The 21,887-nt window shown below is 43.3% G+C and overlaps 1 protein-coding gene across 1 annotated transcript in view; it reads left to right on the top strand.

The window, feature by feature from the left end:
- The window catches only part of CDC40 (cell division cycle 40), a 46,161-nt gene extending 34,915 nt beyond the window's left edge, over nt 1–11,246 (top strand). Inside the window, exons 10-15 of the mRNA XM_075707720.1 lie at nt 35–136; nt 1,448–1,563; nt 1,649–1,782; nt 6,846–6,922; nt 9,128–9,272; nt 10,194–11,246. Coding sequence (XP_075563835.1) covers nt 35–136; nt 1,448–1,563; nt 1,649–1,782; nt 6,846–6,922; nt 9,128–9,272; nt 10,194–10,371 — 752 coding nt within the window. The 3' untranslated portion in view covers nt 10,372–11,246. The remainder of the gene's footprint in view (nt 1–34; nt 137–1,447; nt 1,564–1,648; nt 1,783–6,845; nt 6,923–9,127; nt 9,273–10,193) is intronic.
- Nucleotides 11,247–21,887: the final 10,641 nt, after the last annotated feature.

Below are 21,887 nucleotides of genomic sequence, written 5' to 3'. Positions count from 1 at the left end.
AAAATTTTATCATTGTATTTTTTCTATCTTGTAGGACATAGTAAAGCTGTTCGAGACATCTGTTTTAATAATGCTGGCACTCGGTTTCTTAGTGCTGCATATGACCGCTATCTTAAACTCTGGGATACTGAAACAGGTAGGCTTGTATTTGTAGATGCTGTTATTTGGCACTATGCTGAAGTAATAGTAAATGTGAAGATATATTATCCGTCAGTCAGGTTGTTTCCAATTATCCTTAATATCATCTTGTAGTTCAGTGTTTAGGCTTTCATTACAGTCTTTTTTTCCTAAATGTTTTGTTGTTATCTGTAGTGGTGCAATTGACACTACCTATATACCTGTATTTCATATACCTTTTTATTTGAGAGGTTTGATAATTATTTGTAATGCTAGAACAATTTTCAGCAAAAAGAGAAAATTTTACCAAATCAGTTAATTGCATGTTTACATTTACAGGCATAAAATTAAGTAATGAAATCACACTTTAGACCTAAATATGCTTAATTTAGAAGAATTATTTCACTTGATCTTTCAGTTAACCTGAACTTGAAGAGCACTCCAAATAAGAAAATGTGGTGGAAATTGAGCTGCTGGTATAGGGAGTGGAGGGTAGGTCTGATACTCTCACAGAATTTCCTGGGAGATGCTCTGTAACATTCTGCTCCAAATAGTTTCTTAAGCTAAAAAGATACAGGATAGATTTTGTCAATATTCTTTTAAACTCAAGTCTGTTCCTAAGACAGGAAATTTCCATGTTTGAAAGAGACATTGGTTTTCTTGGTTAGCAGTGGCACTAGTCTTATACAGGTGACAGCCAAAAAGGTGTAAGTGAAATTCTTCGGACTTGAGTCTGAACTCAGTTATTTATACACCTGAAAAATTTATTGAGCTTTCGGATTAAAACAAGCTCCTGTAAGTTACGGATAACATGTACTCAGGGTATTTATGGCTGAGGCTATGAGAAGAGGTCAGTGGTTTGTTTTGCAGTTGGATTACTGTTATCCCCTTTCTAGGCTTAGGATTGAGGAATTCTTGCCTGAGTTTGAGTCTCTTGTCAAAAAGACCTCTGATCCTAAGGAGGTGATGCTATGCAAAGACAGTGGTCAGCTTGTGAGATCCTGACCAGTTCTGGTGTCCTTGATATGCCCTGATGACATACAGGGTACCAAGCAGTTATATTGTTTGGAAAGCTGTAGTAAAGGTACAGAACAGTTTGTATGTGTATGTGTTTATACAGCTGCGTGCATACAAACATGTGAAAGAAAGTATAATCAAAGAGCAGGATAAATTCTATTCTCTAATCCTCTCAAGGGCTTTAAAAGAAGAAGTATTTCCTGCTGTTAGTAAAGTAAAAGTAAAATGAATAGGTTTTATCAATATCTGCAAAGAACTAATCAGCCCATAGCACTTCCAACCTGATGCACTACGAATGGCTTGTCTGTTGCAGGGCAATGTATTTCAAGATTCACAAACAGGAAGGTTCCTTATTGTGTCAAGTTCAATCCTGACGAAGATAAACAAAATCTCTTTGTTGCAGGAATGTCGGATAAGAAAATTGTGCAGGTATGTCTACTTAATATCTCTTCATTTAAAAATTATGGTATTTAGTAAAAAAACCAAGGTCTTATTCTGACTTTTTTATTTGTAGTGGGATATTCGAAGTGGTGAGATTGTGCAGGAATATGATAGGCATTTGGGAGCTGTCAACACCATTGTGTTTGTGGATGAAAATAGAAGGTTTGTGAGTACATCTGATGACAAGAGTTTAAGAGTCTGGGAATGGTAAGTTTTAAAATTTTTAATTTTAACTTGAAGCATATTATGAGCACACGGAAAAAAGAGTTTATTTTTAAAAGTATATGTAGCACATAGGACACTGGAGTGTACTGAGTTCCAGCTAGCTGAGGAGGAGCTGTATTTAAATTTCTACAAATTTTTATGTAATTCTATATACAGTAGCTAAAATGCTTCACAATAAAGTAGAACCAGAACAATCTCAGCTATTGTTGTTATTAATTTCTGATAACTGTTGAAGTTGGGCATATACTCTACAAACTCCTACATACTGCCACTCAGTCTAGTATGGGTCGTAGTTGTTAAACATTTTTGTCCAGTGAAAGGAAACATCCCTTCCAAAATCTTAGTGTAATACTTTCAGTGTCTTTGAAATAATTCTTAATGTCTAATAGTGAATTACTGCCCCTGGCTTACTGCCCTACTGTACTGCAATATTTGAAAACTGTTTTTAAAGCCTACAAAACCTAAATCACTGTATGTGAAGTAAAATGTCTTAAATAACCTCTGTTTTATTGGTGCAGATTTTATATGGGCATTGGGCTGTATTTATTTTTAGCATTAATTATTAATAACTTATCTTAATATTTTATCTTTTAGAATAATCTCTCTAGAGATTTTAATCTTTCAAACCAGTTGCTTCTTATCACATTGCTGAATACTAACCAACCCATCCTGGCTTAATGCTCAGGACACTTTATAGATTTCCTTCTCCCCCAAAGAAAGCGTAAAACAGCCCTGTCAGCCTGAAGCACACTGCACTCTATTAGTGATCTCTGTTCTCCCTCCTTTCCCCAAGTGTGTATCAGCCCTTAAATTTACCTTTTAAAGAAATGTCTGCTCTGTTACATTAGCGTGTGTTGGTTTTGAAAGCTTTGAACTTGGATGTGCCTAGTATTATGTAATATTTGGCCCATGTATGAAATAGCTAGTTTAGTGTAGCTTCAGTTCTGTTCTTCTGGTAGTTTGGGGGTTTTGGCAATCATTGATACCCACAGTCTGAATACAATAGATGATAGAAAAGTGGAAGTCTATCTAAGAAAAACTCACAAAAATATCATTTTAAATGGCTTCCAATTTTTAACATATCTGGGGAGAAACCAAATCTCTCCTATCTGAAATGTTTTCCACAACGTTCTAGGTACTAAGCTTTTCAGCTTAGAACTTTTAAGAATTCTCTAGGATTTCAAATTTCTTTTTGAAATAATCACTCGCATATCTTTAGGTATCCATTTCATTTTGCCGTTCACACATGCAAAGCTGTTGCACAATATGGATGCTAGTTTGACAGCTCTGTGACTAATCAGTTCCTTCCTAGCTTTTTTTTTTTTGCTTTAAACCTAGACAAGAGACTGCAATCTGTGGTATTTGAATGTTACCCAAGCAGCCAGCAAAACCCTCAGCCTGTCTGTGATCGGCTGCTATCATTGCCAGTAGCAGCGGTGGTAATGACCAAAGTCTGGGAACCCAGGCTTAGGCTAGACATGTAATGCTGTCACCATATGTCACTCCAAGAGAGGCTCTGTTCTGTATTTCATAATTAGACCCATGTATTTCCTGAGCTCCTTAAAGAAAAATCTTTACCATATCATATCTGCTAAGGAGCGTCTCCTCTCTGGTGAGTGGGAGGAGGATCTCACTTGTACAAATCTGTTATTTCCTTTAGATTGGATTGCCCTTGTTTTGTGAGCTTTGTGTTGATGGCTGAAATAAATAGCGAAGTGGGTGGATTTAGTCTCTCTGTGGGGAAACTCAGGAAAGGCAAAAAGGTTCTGGCATGGGAACATCACAACCTGATTGTTCCAGTAGCAGAAGTTTTTTCCTTCTGAAGAAAAAAATATGTACTGAGCTTGCTGTACGCTGAAGAAAGAGCTCCCTTGTTCAGATAATAGGGAATTCAACTGTAGGCAATATTCTGTAATACAGTCATTGGGGATTTTTTTTTTTTTTTTCCTTTATAAAAAGCAAATGTAACACTGTCTTCCTAGGCATGACTTTAAAACCTTTCTCCACAACCTGCCATGATATATGTTAATCAGTCTGTAGGCATATTTCTGTAATTTCAAGATCCAGATTTTTACAATGCATTAAAACTAAGTTAATGTATTCAGTACAGAAGCTTTTGGAGCTTGAAAACTTCCATGGCAGTTTATTTCATGCTGCACCTCAAATCCTTTTTTCCTAAGTTCATCAGGAAAATTATTTGCAACTTAAGGTGATTTGGTTACTTCACCTTTTGGCATGTTTCTTTATATGTTCTTCAGCACAATATTTCTTCAGTATCCTACAGAAACAAAGGAGAAGTAAGTATGACCTGAGTATGGCCTTAAAAGCCAGTAATTAAAGCTGGTCCAATTGCTTAGTTTCAATTGTCCAGAGGAATTTTGTCGTATGTTTTGTAAACACTTTGACTTGGCCAGAGCTGGTAATGGGATGCCATGTCAGACTTCATCACAGTGAGGAATTTTTTCCCTGAGAACTGAAATCTCATTTCCCCAGGAGTTCATCCCATGCGTAGATTTTGCTGTGCTGTACACTGAATCGCAGTTGGTTGGTTGCTGAAAGTTCAGACTGCAAGTATAGGACAGACTCTTGCAGAGTAATGGTTTCTTCAGGAGTCTTAACAGGAATACTTTAAAATTTGTCTGCTTTTGCATTTCATGTGACACTATCATTACAGTAGTGATATTTAAGTTGACATGGATGTCATATTCTGTGTTCTTTCTTCCAGAAATGCAAAATGTTATTTTGTCTTTGTCCGCTTCATGTGCGTCTGATCCTACTTGGATAAACAGTGAAATGATTTGGGCTATTGACCTTGGAGGTTTTTATTTCCTTTTACCTTCAAGTCAGCTAGCAAAGCAAGGACTGTATATTGGTAGCTTAGTTATTATCCTGGCAGGCTTAGGAGGCTTGTCATCTTTGTAAAGCTATACCCCTCAGCAGGCCTTTTCTCTCCATTGCTCCTGGTAGAGATACAGTAGTCTCCTGAGAGCGCTTTTCATGATGTGCAGATCCCAAAATTGGATTGGGTTGGGGGTTTGTTTTTTTTTCTTTTTTCTTTAAAAGGTTCTTTTTTCTCTCCTGCTTGGGGAATGAGTTGTACTAGAACCCCAGGGTATCACGTTTCTGAATCTTGGCTAGCAGATACTACTATTGATATTTAAAACTTTTCAGCCTTTGAAATGCTATGCAGTGGGGAAAGGACTTGAAGATCTTTAAATTTAAAAATTTGAACAAACAATATATCACATGAATTTTGAGGTCAGACAACCATGACAGCATCTTTCTTGGTAATTCTTCTTAAAGATTTTCTTTTTTTTAAGGGAGCAGCCTGATATTACTTATTTAGCGATTTGACTGGAAGCAAATGTGAAACATAAATGTATCTCTCTACTCTGCTTAATAGTTTAATGCAGCATACCCTGCAGCTGTCCTAAGTGTGTCTGGTAGGTTTCAACATAAAGCAGAGCTGTCTTGAATAAATTGCAGTAGATGAGCCTGCCTTCATTTGTAAAAGGAGAGAAGGGAGGACAACCTGTGCTGCATTTAAATTTCTCACTGCAGTACAGTTCAGCATTGGAGATGTGTCTTCTGTGATGAGACTTTTTTTAATGGGGCTTCCAGTGGGATTGCTTTTAGCTGGCTTTGAGGACTCCAGATGACTGGTGGGCTGAGGAAATGTTGGATGTTGGGAGTTGATCAGGATCTGGCCTTACTGCAGCGATGACATTGTGTCCTGTTGCAGGTGGGGTTTGGAGCTGTTTGGGTATTGATGCAAAAGGGTAGGATGGGGCACGGGGGCTGCAATTCCGTGCTGTCATGTTGGTCAGCCTCAGAGATTATGTGGATAAACACGGGTAAAGTAATTTTAACATTTAACTCACAGGAGCATTTGTGTTGCTTCCTGACAACAGAGCATCTTCTCACCCTGCTACCCATGTGCATGTTACTAAACACAACATGATGGGAAATAATTTACTCCACAATAAAATAGAATTGTAATTACCTTGCTAATGTCAACCATGTTGTCATCCAGCAAGGCTCGGTCAGCAAGTACAAGGCAGTCACCCATGCTCCCTGCTCCCATAGTGTCCCAGCAGCTCTTCTACTGTGTGAATCAGACAATGAAGTCATAACCATTCGCTTTGTATTAATTAATGTTGCTACAGAACATTTTGCTTGTGTTTTCTGCTGAATACATTAATGAAATCTATTTTCTGCTGGAGATTTCTTTTGCTTAATGAGAAAGACACATGCATGCCTTCCCTTTTTTACCAGCCTTCTAATGTAGCATATGAGGAAGACTGTGAATATGCACAACTCGTTAGTAATTCAATTTATATAGTCAAAACCAAATGACAGTTCTGCAGAGTAAGGACTGGACTGTGCTTGTTTTTTCCCTAGGTCCACATGCCTTTTTACAGGACAGCGTATGTTCTTAACATACACTGGCACAGTCCTGTATGGAATTGAGACCAAGGAGTTCACAGTTCAGTTCAGCTGTGAACATCTGGAATTGGTTGGCATCCCATTTGGGGAGATCAGGAGGAAAAGGGCATTGTCAAAGAGACGAGAAAGAGAGACTCCTGTTATCTTTTCCTTTTTTTTTTTTTTTTTTTAAAAAAAAAAAAAGCAGAAATATTCTAGTTAAACAAAACTTAAGTCAGTGAGACATTCCAATAGGACACATGCATGTATCAGTCTATTTTTTTCTATCTATATAAGAATTTTGTAAGAGCTGCAGTTAAACTGCAGGCAATAGAGAATCTTTGTGTTACAGTTTTAACAACTAGAATTATGATTCTGCTTTAGACTCGGGGTTGTTTGATCGGGGTAAATTCACTCTACCAGAGGTTATCCTGTAGATGGCTCCACAGCCAGAGCTTTCTAGGTGGGCATTCATAATATTTTTGAGCTTTTGCACATTCTTCCTTTGGACACCACCATGTGCTCTCCATGGTTCAGTGTCTGAGTAAGTCGGCTGACTAGAGGCAGCCCGTTGGAAAATCTCCATGTCTTCATAAAACGCATACTTCTTCCTTTTGCAGGGACATTCCTGTAGACTTCAAGTACATAGCTGAGCCAAGTATGCATTCGATGCCAGCCGTGACTTTGTCTCCAAATGGTATGTTAACGATTTACTGTCGTCTTAGGCCTAATTTATGTAGGCATGTCATACTGATTATATCTCTGTAATGTTGCCGTGTTGCATCCCCCTGCCACCCCACACTAGCCCCACCAAATCAGTGTGTGCATTTATTCCAAGATTGGACTGGATCTGGGTTTGATTTAAAAGTCTTAAGGAGAACAAGTATATCAAAATGAGGGGTTATATCAGGATAACTGTATCAACTTAAATTTAGACCTTCATCCAGACAGGGCAAAAGGACTACTTCTTTTCATAGAGCCACAATGTGCTCTTTGCTGTATTTAAAATGTTAAGAGAAACAATGGTGGGAACTGACGATGGCTGCAAAGTACTAAGCAAGTTCAGCAGTCCTTTTGGTGCCACCGTTAAAGCAGAAACTGATGTTGTACATGATCCTGTTAATGCTGTTCCCTTCTGTTCTGAATGTAGCCCAAATAACTCTTGCATAAGAGAAATCCCAAATTATCTCGGTGTTTCTGTATGTTAATGTTTCACTGGTGTTTATGTTCTTCAACTACAATCAAACTGAAGGAGGATAAAGGTTGAGTGCCTTCAGTAATCAGTGAAAATGCTTCTAACAGGACAAAATATCCATTATCTGTTTTGGCCAAAATTAAATAGCTTTAGTGTCAACATTATTGAAGTGTTGCCAGATACACAGTTAACAGTCCCATTATGCTGAGTAGTGGCTGATCGACTTGTTGCACAGCTAACGTTTTCAGCCAGCTATTAGCACCAAATTGTATTTGCTTTGCAGTGTAAATATTTTACTCTTAACAACAGAAGAGAGTTTCTAATATAAAAAGGAAGATTCTGGAGAAAGAGAGAGCTGCATTTAAAAATGTTAGCTTCCCAAGCTGGCCTATTTCAACCCCCGTTTCTGAAATTGCACAACTTGCTGTATTCTGATGCAGCTTTTCAGTTCAGCTCATTCTTCCACATTGAAATACTGGATTTCTCATTCTTTTTCCAGTTCTGGCTGGCCAGCATTTAGGTATTTGATTTCTGAGATGAGACAGTAGATGATAGTAGGGATGAAGTAGTCAGCTTTTCAGCTCAAGACATCACCTGTCACATTAAGTAACATTGTCTTGACCTACAGTAGTCCAATATCACACAAAACAAATTATTTTGGAGTAGTTATGCTACAGACTGTGCCAGACATATCATGCATCATTTTGGAGTTAAATGAGTCCTTTAAAGAAAAGTAAATTGAAAATTTTACAGATGTGCAAGTTTTCTGCTTAGGGGCACTGATTTATGAATCTCATCAATTAAAATCTTCCTCCCAAGTGATGCAGGAAACAGACTTTTTAAGAAGTCGAAGAGGAGAATAGCATGCTTGGGGTACACACTTGCTTTGTTTCTTTGGGAAGCTGAAGAAAATCCTGAAATTTCAAGCTAATAGCTGGAAGTGTGGTCAGATTTACAGTGAAGTCAGCACGTTTTATGTTATCGCTGTTTGCGTAAAACACTGTAAAGGCAGTGACGATATGCAGAGTTCAGGACAGAAGTCTCTGTTCTATGGTGTTCTAGAGCACATCATCTTCACTGGATTCTCAGGCAGGAGTTAATGGACTGCCAAGATGCAAAATGAGATAAAGATTAGAAAAGCCTGGGTTTTTTTCTTTCACTAAAATACCGTTATTAAATTGTAAACCCCTAATGGGGCAGAGAATACTAAATATTTGCAAAAATTCGTAAGGATTTTCAAACTCCTGAATCTACCTTAGACCTGGTTTTCCCATAAAGAGAATAAAAGGTGACCATCTTAGAGTACCCACAGAACAGGTAATCAAATATATTGTAGCTAGATGGGGTTTTTTCACCTCATCTGGGTTACTTGATTACGCACACCAGCAAGCTTACTCAGTAGCTTAAGAAGTTATCAGTAAGTCAGTGGAGTTGATGCAGCACATTGTTGTAACAGCCAGAGCTTTTCTAGAGTACTGAGTGCATTTTGTAGGAATAGGCATCCCAAATCCTGTCAAACATAAGGTTTTGCCTCTTGGCAGTTGTACCAGGCAGAAGCAATATCATTTGCTACCTAGAACCCTGGTACATAATGACAATCTAGATTAAGATAGTGCAAGAAAAGTTATAAAAATCTCACAGACTGAACTGCAAAGTTTTTCTTCAGATGCGGCACTCTGATACCACCTTTGTTTATTGCATTTATAGGGAAGTGGTTGGCTTGCCAGTCCATGGATAACCAAATTCTGATTTTTGGAGCTCAGAACAGATTCAGATTAAACAAAAAGAAAATTTTCAAAGGTCACATGGTAGCTGGCTACGCTTGTCAAGTGGATTTTTCACCTGACATGAGGTAAGTTTTTGTGGGAACGAGCTTCATCTTAAAACTTGCCAGCACAGACACTAAATTTCTTTTTGAATCCTCTGGGATATTCGTTGATGCACAGCCATCCTATCAACTTGGCATCAGACAGAGTTCTCTAACCAAGCAGCAGAATGGAAAGTTTGCTCTTGTCATTCAATAGGACTAAGTTATACTTGGCAGTTTCTCTGAGGAAAATTTGGAAAACAGTCCATGTAGTTCAGATTCCCCATTCTGCAAAGATGATTTACACTGCTGTTAAACTATCCAGAGACTCCCCTTGTTTTCCCTAGCCCTGGAGCAGCACAGGAGGCTTCCACTTCTGACTTGCATCTGGCTCTTTTTGCACATGGTCTGCAGCACAGGGCCTATTCCCGTAATATGCACTTGTCTAGAATACCTGGGATTCAGACTTGCCCAGTTCTCCCAGTTTGCAGGTCTGGTGTGGGTATCCTCATTTATTGTTCAGAGAACCATCTTTTTCATCCTGTTTGCTTAGTAATATGCCCATACATTTATCACTGTATGTACATAAGATATTCATTACTATAAAAACTGGAGAATAACCTCAGTGAAACTGGAGGAAAAAGTGGAGAGAAGCGTCTATAAATTTTAGAGAAACTTCTGGCGCTTTCTCTTTTGCTGACATATTCTCTTTAGTTCCAGTAACACAGTGTATGTTATAATTGCATTGCTTAGCACATTTACCTCGCAGTTGATGAATCGCCTTCTGCAGAACTTGTGCGCTTTAGAGCACAGCACAAATGCTAATTCTTTGGTAGGTATGTTTGCAGACTGTCAGACAGGAAGCTCACTTGGGTGAAGCTCTTTTCCATTGCTCAATGTAAAAGTATTATAATACAAGCAGTCTTCACACATGATACCACTTTTATTTTAATCCTGTTATTATAGCTATGTGATATCTGGAGATGCAGATGGAAAACTTAACATCTGGGACTGGAAGACAACAAAACTCTACAGCAGATTAAAAGCACATGATAAAGTCTGTATTGGTGCAGTGTGGCATCCACACGAAACATCTAAAGTCATTACATGCGGCTGGGATGGTCTTATTAAACTATGGGACTAAAGAGGATGCTATGAAGATCTAAAGATGTAAGTCCTGCATACATCTGAGAGTAGAGTGAATTCTGCTGTAAGGATGGGTAGACATTTGTAATACCACAGTTCTCAGCTAGCTGTATATATGCACTAATGAATGGGAAATCTTCAGAAGACACAACTGAAAGGATATAGTTTTAAATACGACCTCTTGAGTATGAGAAGCTGAGGTCATCTGAAGCATGCGGAATCAAGTGTTAGTTTGTCATGTCACTGTTTGTGCAAAACACTCTTGTAAAATAAAATAATTTTAAGAAAAATTATTTTTGTGGTTCTGGCTGTCAGAGATGTGGAGAGTCAAAGCAGAAAACCAGCAATTGTGTAACTCTCTTCCTAAGAAGAAATCTTTAGTATCTACTGCAATAGAGCTGGAAAAGATGCATTTGTTTACCTGGTTTTGGGTGGTATTTTGTTGTCCCCAAAATACTTCTACCTTTATAGAACACAAAGCCACTTGCTAAGATCTGTTAATTCACAGTAGAAATGAAGAAACTAATCAGAAGCTAGCAGTCATCAGCTAAACTGTATCAACTGAAGACTGTATTCATAAACTCTTGGTTTCTATCTGTCTTTAGCCGTAGCATTGTGCTGATCACTGAGTTTCATCTTTGCAAGTACTCCTCAATTTCAAGATTTTACTTGTAATGGTTGTGTGCTAAGTGTTATTTTTTCTCTTCCCATACACTGTTAAGTTCTATAAGCATGACATTAAAAAAAAAGTCAGTGTCTCTTGGTCAGTTTAGAATGCACTGTATTTTAAGTCCCAGAAAGTTTTTGACAATTTAATGTATATACATGTCACACTTTTTCTCTTTAAAGAACTTATTTTAATAAATCTTTTTATAAAAGGTCTGCTTATCTTCATTCAATTCTTCTGTCTAGCAGTGTCCATATAAAATATTTCTTATCGTTTGGTATTTTAATTTGCAGTTGTAGCAGATAAACTCATTCTCTTGCACTGTTCATACAAAACTAATGCAAGCTGGAAGCAAGAGAAAAAAAAAGCCTTTCAATTCCCTATCTACTCTCTTTTTGAGCACATACTGGAAATAAAAATGTGTAATGAATTTATCCCATTGATCAGTCTTCAATTACAGTCTTGAATTACACTATATTGTTTACTATAAATCCGATTGCTGCTCATCAGTTATAAACAATACCAAAGGAGTCATTGCCTTAATTGACAGCAGGATAGAAGATCAGGCACTTCTGTAGATCAGATGCAAAGAATCTCAAGTTGTGTAGACAGGAGGAGATGGGCTGGTTGTTTTGCAGCGTTTTTGTTGGGTTTGGGTTTTTTTTGATTGATTAACAAGACAATTCTGTTCTTTCAAAGAATACTTGCTAAAGTTAGGCCCTTGTGAGTGAACGTGGAGCTTACATGGTTTTAGACCAACTCCCTAAAGCTGAGCTTGAGAGTCTTTCCACTGCCCGTTTGCGCCGTCGCGTAACTGCACCAAGTTTACACGTTTCTCTTCACTTTCCCATCTCGGTAGCCTTGTGTGCCTGCAGAACCCCACATGCTGTTTTCACAGGCGACGTACTGGCGGTGAGCGGGTATGGCCTAGCCTCGCACGCGGGCAAGTGCTGAGGTAGGAAATGGTAGAGCCGGTGCCGTGTGTCCTGAGGGCCGTCCCCTGTGCAGGGAGAGAAGGGGCTGGTCTTGCTTCTCAGCTCTTCAGGGGGTGGGTGGGAGCGCGCTGCTGCCCTGTCGCAGAGGGTGAATTTCCGACGTGGTTCTTGTCACAGGGAAGACTCCACCCCTGAGCTGGGTGTTGAGCTCTGGTGTGCACTGTGCCCCGGGTGCCGCTTTAGGAGAAAGTGGGCTGAAATAATTCAGAACAGTTTTCTTCCTTCAGATACATTTCCTAAATGGATACGTGGCAGTGTGCCCTGACTGTTAACAGCTGATAAGTATGGGGAATTGGGGAGGAGAGGAGGAGTAGAACAGTTACAAAAACTTTTCACAGGAATGTATATTAGCTTCCATATCGGAAACATCTTTCCCAAATGCTTAAAAGCCTTTAAATCCCAATACACAAAGTGTTTGGCTCTAGTTGGTACTGTGTTTTTCCATGTGTCACCTACCAGGCAGAACTTTACACATATATATATACACACACACACACACAGAGGATTGTATATACTAAATATAAAAATAAGTGTATAAACTTTAGTAGTAATATGCTGAGTGTTGCATTTGGGGAACAAAATAAGAAATGTTGACGTGATAAATTCTGCTGGAGTTAATGAACTGGGATTAAATGTTTGCAACAAGCCCAGAATCAGAATTCCCCTAGAAACTTTCAGATAAAATCCTTTGTCCCTCGCAGTTGGTCACTGTGTTAATCTTTTGTGGAATTTCTCACATCTGTATTGAAGCCTGCAGGGGGAATTTTTATGAGGATGATTCCCTCACATCAGCTTGAGAGTTGCAAACTCCAAAGCTCACATTGTCAGCTAGTTTGCTGTGCACGAGGATAGACTCTGCGTGGTGCAAGTCGAGACTTGCCTTTCCAGCAGCCACCTGGGAAAAGATTTCTTGCTGGGCTAATTAACTCGAATCATGTCCTTCTCTTATCTTCCCAATTTCATGTTTCGCCAGAAATTGGTCTTGTTACAAATGTCAGTCAGAACAAGTCTAGACTGAGAACCCTAGGCTGAACTTGGCATGTGAGCAGACGGAGCCGGGGAAAAGGCAGCGTTGGGAGAAAAGGGAAGAGCGTGTTTCGAGTTCCTCCAATTTATTCTCCTCTAACATTAGGCAGAGAATGCGACAAAAGTGATTCAAGCCGAAGGGAGCTTCTTGGGAGGGCTGGAGGCAAGCGTGTCGCGCTGCCGGGAAGGAATACGTGCAAGCTGGAGTGCCGGGTTGCTGTCACAGCATCATAATTTTGTTCCCCTTCATCATGCATCTGTAACTTTCAGAAATGATGTGCCAGTATGTTGCCACTTTTATTAATACCAATTACTTCTGCAGTGGGGGTTGTACAGATAAGTCAACTATTTCCATCATTCTTGGTGTTCTGCCTGGGAAACTTGATAGTTCCTTTGGCCTTGTGCCATCTTTTTCTTGGACTTCTTTATATGCGAGAGGGGGAAATATCCCACATATCCTCATGCAACTTGCTGGTAAGAAGGCTGTCTTTCTTGAAGCAGATGGTCTTGGCATCTGTCTTGCACAGAGTTTATAATTGTCCCCAGTAAGATGGGGCTGCTCAGTCTTTGCTCTCATTATGAGAAACAAATGTCTAAATTACTGTACATCCAGAAATGTCCGAGATTGTCTTATAAAAAGCCAATTTTAGCAACAGGCAGATGTTCAGTACACCGTTTAACACCGTGGTCTTTAAAGGCTGATTTAAACAGTGAGCTTTCCAGATCTGACAGCCCAGTAACACAATGTACTTTCCTTCTTTCTACCAGCTGGTCATTACAAAATCCTGCTCCTGTTTGCTAGGAAGACTCCATATGACAAGCAGCCTGCATGAGGGGGAACACGCAGAGAGCGGAGGAGGGAGGGGAGTTTTGCTTGGAAGACTTTAAACAGTTGAACCTGTACACCAGAAAAATCAGTTTCCAGGGAGGTTGTTCCTCTGGAGACTGCTTAAGGACTTGCAACTGTAGGTTGACTTCACTAGCGTACACTCAAAATCTAAGTCTCATATTTTGCAGTAAAATATGTCTCTTCTGTCAGGCTTGCTGATTTAAAAAAAGCCCACACACACCATGGCTGTCTTGCAGCACTCGGAGAAACCTGCTTATGGCAGGGTTATGTTTACAGAAGCTCCTTGCAGAGTTTAATGCTTTTAGAAACAAGTTGCAATGGCTTTCAATGGGGTATGGACCTCTAAATTCACCAGGTACTCTGGAAGTTTGACCTCAGACCTCTTTATTATCTTGTTGTATGATAGAACATTTAAAATGTATTAAATGCTAAAGCACTGAGCCTTTCTGAGGCTCCTTTTAACCTGCTGCGCTTCATGCCACTGGGAGGCTGCTAAAATGAAACTTTATTGCAGGCGCATTGGGTTTGTCATTCAGGATAAGAGGTTCTCATTCAGCCTTGGGTTTTTTTGGTTAGTCTGAAAAATGTCAAGACTGAGCCGCCTTCTCTGATTTGGGAAAGGAAGGCAACCAAACAAATCCTGTAGGGAGTCATTTCAGTAATAGGAACTCTACGGAGCTTCAAGACCACTGACAGTTACCTGGACATGGTTCTGTTTGCTGCCAATCTTTCCAGTTCTCCCAGCGTAATTACCCTGCAGCCGGTGTCTTGCTCTAACTCACCAGCTAAACACCTCAGTTGTGGAATAAGTGGGTTTTCGGTGGAGTTTAAACTCTTGCAAAGCAACGTTAAAAAAAAAAAATTGCAAAAAAGGCCTGTGCTAGAAGAGCTGTAACACTCCAACTCCATACCTTAGCTTGCAGCAGGCTGATTTCCCCACACAGCTGTGACTTTGCTCGCCCAGGGTAGTTGGGTTTATTTTGCTTCCGCATCCATATGCAATCTTCCTCCTTCAGCTCCTCCGTATATACTCAGTAAAATGTAATCCCTTCCAATATTCCTTGCTCAGGAGATGAAGAGGGAAATCAGACTCTGAATGAAGTCAGTTGTCAGGCCAGACATCTACAGGTGGAAAAAAGTAAGCCCCATTCCCCAGAGTTTTCAAAACCATGTTGAGTTTGGTCAGCACAGCTTCTCTCTGCAGCAAGCTCCTCTCTTTCTCTCCCCTGGTGCCGACCCTTTGGGAGTACCTTGGGCCAGGGGGGCGAGCTGGTTTGCTTTGCTTTTTGTCATAATTCCTCCAATACTAAAAAAGGGGAATAACATTATGGAGTAATATTTCTTCAGATGCTGAATTCTCCTATGTCTTGGAGCAGTTTTCCTTCCCTTTGCAAAGGAGAAGGAGTAAAAAGGCGTTTGAGGGCCTGTTCTACCTGACAAGTCAGTTTGGGAGGTCAGCGTGGGGTTTGATGAATTCCCAGCCCCTGCGTCGTGGCTGCTCCTGGCTGGTGTCAGTGGAGAGACCCAGGTACTGCCGGGACACAGCTGCTGCTCCTGCTGCTGCTGCTGCTGCTCCTGCTGCTGCTGCTGCTGCTGCTGCTGCTGCATTAGAGCTCTGACACTGGTCAGGCGGCCATCCCCACCTCCCTGCGAGGGTGGTGGCTCCACTTTACATATCTGAAGGTGGATGCACAGGTGGGATTCATGTTGTTTAGTTTTGATTCAGAAATAGAATTTCAAATATGGGGGGGAAATACCAGCTGAGGCACAGGAGCATTTTAATTACTTACAGAAGTTTTGTACTGTATGCACCGCTGAACTTTCTTTGGGGAAATTGCTGAAAAGTAAGTACATGTGGTGGTAATCCACCAAAAAGAGCAGGGACGTTGCATTGGTATTCACATCTGAGTCGTCGTATCTAGGCAGGGCAAAGCAGGCTCCTGCTTTCTCCTTGTGTAAGGTCCTGCCCATCGGGATAAGGGACATGGCATGGGCTGTCTCTGCAAAGGAGACAACTTTCTGAAGCAGCTGAAACACTTTACAACAGGCAGGTCAGGCTACACCATGCTGGGCTTGCTCTGCAGATGCTGCTCCTGAAAGCCAGCGGAGGGAGGCGAGTATAAATACGTCTCTGAATGTGGGTCAGCTCTGAACTTCCACCGGCACTAAACCAGGTCTCTACTGACTGCAATTAAATGTCACATTGTGTTAACAAGCAGAAAGGAATCAAGAGTGATTCCCTACTGAATAACCCTGAGGATCCTTTCAAGGGCAAGGGAGCGGCTAATGAAGCTTATGAAATCAAAGTTTTTGAATGAACCAGATGGTCTCAGCTGTTGAATAATTCACCAGAGAGAATGAGTGCTATTTCTTCAGGTGTGCTACCGGGTGATACATCTTCTTGGCATCTGCCAAGAAAGGCCAGACATATGTTCCCTTTATGTTTTCTTTGATCTTTCACAGTTGAGAGGCGCTCGTGAAGAACAACCCTTCACAAGTCACCGATGGGCTCAGAGCCAGAAGTGCATGCGATAAACATCAGGTTTTGGAGTGGGGCAGGAGGTCAGACCTTTCTTTGGTCAAATTTTGGAGCCTCCAAGGAAGGCAGCGTGGCATTCAGAAAGGGACTGGTTCCCCTGGAGAAGAGTGTTAATGTCCTAACACGTCCACCTCTGTGCTGCTGTGGGCTCCCTATGGAAAGCCCATGTTGCAATATTAACTGTGATAGTTTGGGGGATTCAAAGCTGTCGCTGCTCTTCATCTTTACCAGGTCACAGGCAGCACCTATAAATTCTGATTCACACATGAGAGTGATTTATAAATCACTGTGGGCCTCTCTGAAAGGGAAATGCCATCACCCCCACATAAGGATCTGTGCAAATAAAACTGCCACTACACACAGGTCATCTCTGCAAAGACCCACTTTAGACCCAGCTGAAACATCTCCTGGTGGAGGTGTCAAACTAATGCCGTAATGACTCCACTTTGGGAATGAGACCTGGTCATTGCGTCCTAGTTTGCTGGGGTCGGCACTCCTGTGGCCACCATGAATGACCAGAGGTGTGGGCAGTAAGGAGGCTCCCGGGCTGGGTTTCACCTGGTGCCAGGCTGGAGGCAATGGGCCGCCTACTCTGGAAAGCCGATGCGGACACCAGCGGGGAGATGCCCAATGCACCTGGGGACTGAGGGCCAGAAGCCTCAGGGGAGAGCGGAGCTGGGCAATACCCATAACGGTGACACTGAGCAGATCCAGGGTGGCAGAAGGTGCCAGGAGCACCTGGTAGATGGCACAGTACAGATCTACAGCTTAGGAAAGGGGACAGGCCACTCTTGCAATGGATCCCGTGCAAGTGCATTGCTGAGCATGTTGCTGGAAGGTCAGTCCAGAGACGCGCATTTGCCAGCTGCCACCTGTTGACGTGGGACAATTTGGCCCCTGTGCTCCTGCCCTGCCCCGATTTGGTCCGGGCACCTTCCTGTGCTGCTCCTGGCCGTAGGAGTTTGAAGGTTGAGTATCACTTTCTTCCTCAGATGCTGTCAAGGGCAGGGCCCCGCAGCAGGACTGCACGGAGTCATCTCTCGGACCAACCAGAAGGAAAAAAAGGTTTTACTGCATTGTCTGCAGGAGAAGCTGGACGCTGCTCAGAGTGCATGCTCAGGAATATTTCAGCAATGCCAGGACATGCCAGCGGCCCTTTCTTCCTGCCTGGGCATGGCCACGCAGTTACCAGTCTCCAGGCTGTTGGCTATAATGGGAGAATGCCCTGCCCACGCTGGTTTTAATGGTGCGCTTGAAGAAGGGAGCAGCTACCACAGTTTCTGTGCGGGTCTGATCTGGGAAGAGTGCAACGGAGTACAATGCTGGCACACGGTTTCTGCAGGGCTCTCACAGCGGGGAGAGCACCTCAACAAGCTCCTCACCTGCTTCGTGGCCTCTCCAACAGCTCCTCCAGAGCTGCTCCTGGGCAGCCCAGTGCTCCCTGCAAGGAGCCATCCTACTGCAGCAAGGCAGGCTCAGACACGGGCGCCAAATGTGCGCGGAGCAGGTAGTGTGGTGGACAGCCAGCACGTGGCAGTAAATCTTGGGGAGAGGGGGGATGGCTGGTGGATCTCCAGCTCTGGCTGAAGCAGCAAGAGCCTGTGGACGCCAGCAGTCCTGGATCCCTGCCTTTCTCTCCCTCAGCGCTGTCCCTAATGGGCTGGAGATACCGCCCGAGCGGGGGGTGCGGCTGGGACCCTGCAGCGAGCAGGGGCTGATGGTGCCTGGGTTTGGCAGTGGGTGGTCACGCACTCATCCAGCCGGCATCCCCCAGTGCCTGCAGAGGCAGCCGGCGCTGCCTTGTGCCCCTGCGCACCTGCCCGGCAGCTCAGTCCTTAGGAGGTGGGAACTGAATTCATTTAAGAGTCTTTCTTTTAGGTAAAAAAGATCAGTAGAAGAGAAGGAGTAAGGGCACAAAAGCAAGACCTCAGAAAGGAAGGCTGTAACTCTGCTTTAAGAGATGCTAAGTAGAAAGGTACAGATAGTGCATGAAATGAGAACTGTTCATTTTCTCCCGTAATATCACATAACTGCCTCCAGAATGATAAATGGCTTTTATCTATCCTGTATCTGAGATAACGTTTCCTTAAAAATTACCATAGTTATTGGAATCTTTTCTTGCAGAAGATGTATTTGCTACAGTGTAAATTGTTCCTAACACTACCCAGCAATCCTGAGCAAGAGATCAGCTGAGGGTTTACTAAACTATGTCTTAAGCAAAGAAGAACCAGGATGAACCCCCCCACTCCCTTTCTGTAATTTACATATACATCACAATTTTTTTTCTTCAGGGCAATAAATGGTGGAAGATGTGCATCCCCTTGGAATTTTAACATCTGAAAGAGATCATGTAATTTGTTTTTTAACCTCTACTGGTTTCTTAAACAAATGATAATAAGCTACTAGGCTGGTTACTCTAAGAGTAACGAGGAGGAAAAACCTGTGCAGTGCTAGAGCCTGTATTTTTATGCTTTATTAATAAATCAGGACTCACAGCTGGGCTTTTGCCACCCCATTATTTGAAAAATGAGAGTTCAGCGATTCTGTGGTGCGGTAGGTGTGATCGTTCCAACAAGCTAGATACTGCTTTAGGCAATCCTGGCACTCTCTCGCATTTTAATAACTCCTCATGGCCCTGCATCGTTAAACAACCTCGGTGCTTAATGTAGGAGGGTTTGCAGCAAGCATGGCTGTCACAGAGAAGGCATTTCCTACCCATTTTGGGAGGCTGCGGTTCCCTTGGGACGGCAATATGTAGCTCGGCCCTGTGCCAAGCGCTTTGCCTAATGTCTTGGAGAGGGGGAATCCAACACAGCAGCAACACGTCATCTTGATTTTGAGCGCTGCAGAGCTGAGGAGGTGGCGGGCCCCACGGCACCCTGCTCTGGGTGACTGCAAAGCCCCTCGCCCCCGGTCCAGACGGGGTGTGCAGGAGCCGAAACAAGTTACATTTAACCAGAAAATAAAACAGTGCCGGGAGTTATTCCCCAGCCTTGAGGCAAACTGGTAAAGGACTGGCCATGTGCATTTACTAAACTCTTTCAGCTTCCCAAACAAGGTGGCCGCATCCAAGCTGTCCTTGGCTTGGGCTATCTCCCCAACTGTGCCTATGAATTGTCTCGGAGAGTCCTAGATGGCCTGAGCCAAAATTGTGCCAGGGATCTCATTAATTAGCCAGATAGCCATTCCCAGAGCCTGTGCACGCTGCCTGCCGCTGCTTAATTTACTAGCACCGGCACAGCTGGGATCATCACCTGGTCAGTAGTCCTGGTCCGGCTGCACTGTCCTCCTTCTTCCCTAAAGGAGGTGTTTGATGTGCAGAAGCCCATGTTAATTCCTCTTAGAATTAAACTCCACTTCAGAAAAATCCAAGTGTAGCTAAAGAAGTAGATGGATTTGGTTTTAAAAGAAAAATAAAATGGGGAGGCAGTAAATCAGAGCCTCCATACAACACAAGGCACTGTCAGCGTGACTGAAAGGCAGTAGATTGAAAACCAGCATGCGTTTGTTAAAAAAGAAAGGGTTTGACATTTAGCCACAAGTTAAAATTTCAAATGTGATTTGGAAGACTGACACAAACCTGAACGCACAAAGGCACAGAGCTGGCTTTCTCTGAAGAGATTAAAATCCCCCCACCATTTCCACCAGCCCCTCACCACCCTAGTCCTTCACCATCAAAGCAGGGAGAGGAGGTTTTTTTCTGCCTCTGAGGCCTGCAGCCTCTGTGGTCGACAGGGATGCTCAAAGTCGGATTCACCGCAGCAGTTTCAAGCCCCACGTCGGGCTCCGCAGGTCCCGGTGGGGAGGCGGGCGCTGGGGCCAGGGCAGGTGGTTCCCCGCAGCCCCAGAGCAAGGGCGCTGGGAGGCAGACTGTCACCCCAGCAGGGGCACCCACCTGCTGGCCTCTTTTGGGAGAAAGGGAGCTGACCTGAAGGGCTGAAGCAGTTTCTGCTAGGGAGAGCGGTCCCTGCCCGCCCTGGGGCAGCGGGAGCCCTCAGAGAGCTGGAGGGGAGGACAGCAGATGCCTTGCTCCGGGGCGAAGCCTGGGGAAGGTGAGGGGAATAGCTCGATCCACCGGTAAGGCAAAGCAGTGCCTCCGGGAGAAAGCTGACTTGCCCGGCTGGAAGGAAAAGCTCCAACTCTTTTTTTTTTCCCCCCCTCTGGCTGCTTGCTGAGATCCTGTGGGCATGTTGGGTCCAGCGCAGGGCCCCGCTCTGGGAAGGAGGGGATGAGGAAGCTGAGGCAGCGGAAAGGGAGAAAAAGGAAAAGAGGGTATGAAAGGAGAGAGGGGAATGTTAGGATTACAAGAGAAGGAACAACACGGGGACAGAGAAAGACAGAGACTTGTTGAAAACAACGCTGGGCAGAGGCTCACCAAGGGGAGGAACAGTGAGCCCTGCAGAAGTCAGAAACCAGAGGCAGGGCCGTATATCAAAGACATGGAAGTAGCGTCATCTTGTATTTTAATGCAAAGTTTAATGTCAAAATTCTTTCAACGTTTAAAATTCTTTTAAAGAGAAAAAAAACCCCAACCTGCTATATATTACTTAGCTCTCCCCATTGCTTAGCTTCCTCAGGGAACGGCCAAGGCTGGCTGCTGGGAGTGCGCTGCAGACAGCCGCCGTGCCAGCCTGCAGAGCCCCAGCACGCCCGCAGCCCCGGGCACCTCTGCCAGCGCCGGTGCAGACCTGGGCTCCGGCCAGCTGGTGTCAGGGAGAGGCGGCCCGGCCGGGGAGGTGCTGAGGAGGTAGCAGGCGTCCAGGCACAGCGCTGGAGAAGGCACGTAGCAAAACATTCAACTAAAACCCAAGTCACACGAACAGAAAAGACCAGGTTTCACTTTCAGCCCTTTTAAAGTACCTTGCTAGGTGAAAAACCATTTGCTACAGCCATTGCAAGAGTAATTTAAAACAAGCCGTTCTTTGAGCAGATGAACTAGGGAAGCCCTGTCTTCTGTGGCTGAAGCGTCCGGAGGGTGAGGAGGGGGAGCGCTGGTGGCAGCTTTTTCCGCAGCTGAGTCTCTCTGTCCCACTGTCGCCTGTATCAGAAGCACTGAACTTGCTTCCCGCAGCCAGACTGCCCTACAGAGCCGAAGTCAGAGCACTCAGAAGCTGTTTAGCGAAATAGGTAAGAATTTAGTTTGGTGGTGATTTCTGCCTCTGCCAAATTCAGCTGAAATTTGCCAGTGGGTTGAAGAACATACTGTTCTTGCCTAACATTTGTTCCGTAACAAGGAAACAAGGCAAAAGTAAAGAAGGTGCAAATCAAAGACGATCGCTTTACAGAGAAGTAACCCTTGACCCTTCCAGAGAAAGGCACCTCCTCACGAGCACTCTGCTGCCCGAGGGCCGAGCTTCCCGGGGCGGCCCCAGAGGGATCCCTCTCTGCCGGCACGCTCAGGCACGGGGCAGCCTGGGAGAGCCGCGCTGTTAGCCAC

Source organism: Pelecanus crispus, chromosome 3 (genome assembly GCF_030463565.1).
Source record: "Pelecanus crispus isolate bPelCri1 chromosome 3, bPelCri1.pri, whole genome shotgun sequence".
Taxonomy (NCBI): domain Eukaryota; kingdom Metazoa; phylum Chordata; class Aves; order Pelecaniformes; family Pelecanidae; genus Pelecanus; species Pelecanus crispus.
The sequence above is the reverse complement of the archived record's forward strand: the minus strand, read 5'-3'. Positions and strand labels throughout refer to the sequence as shown.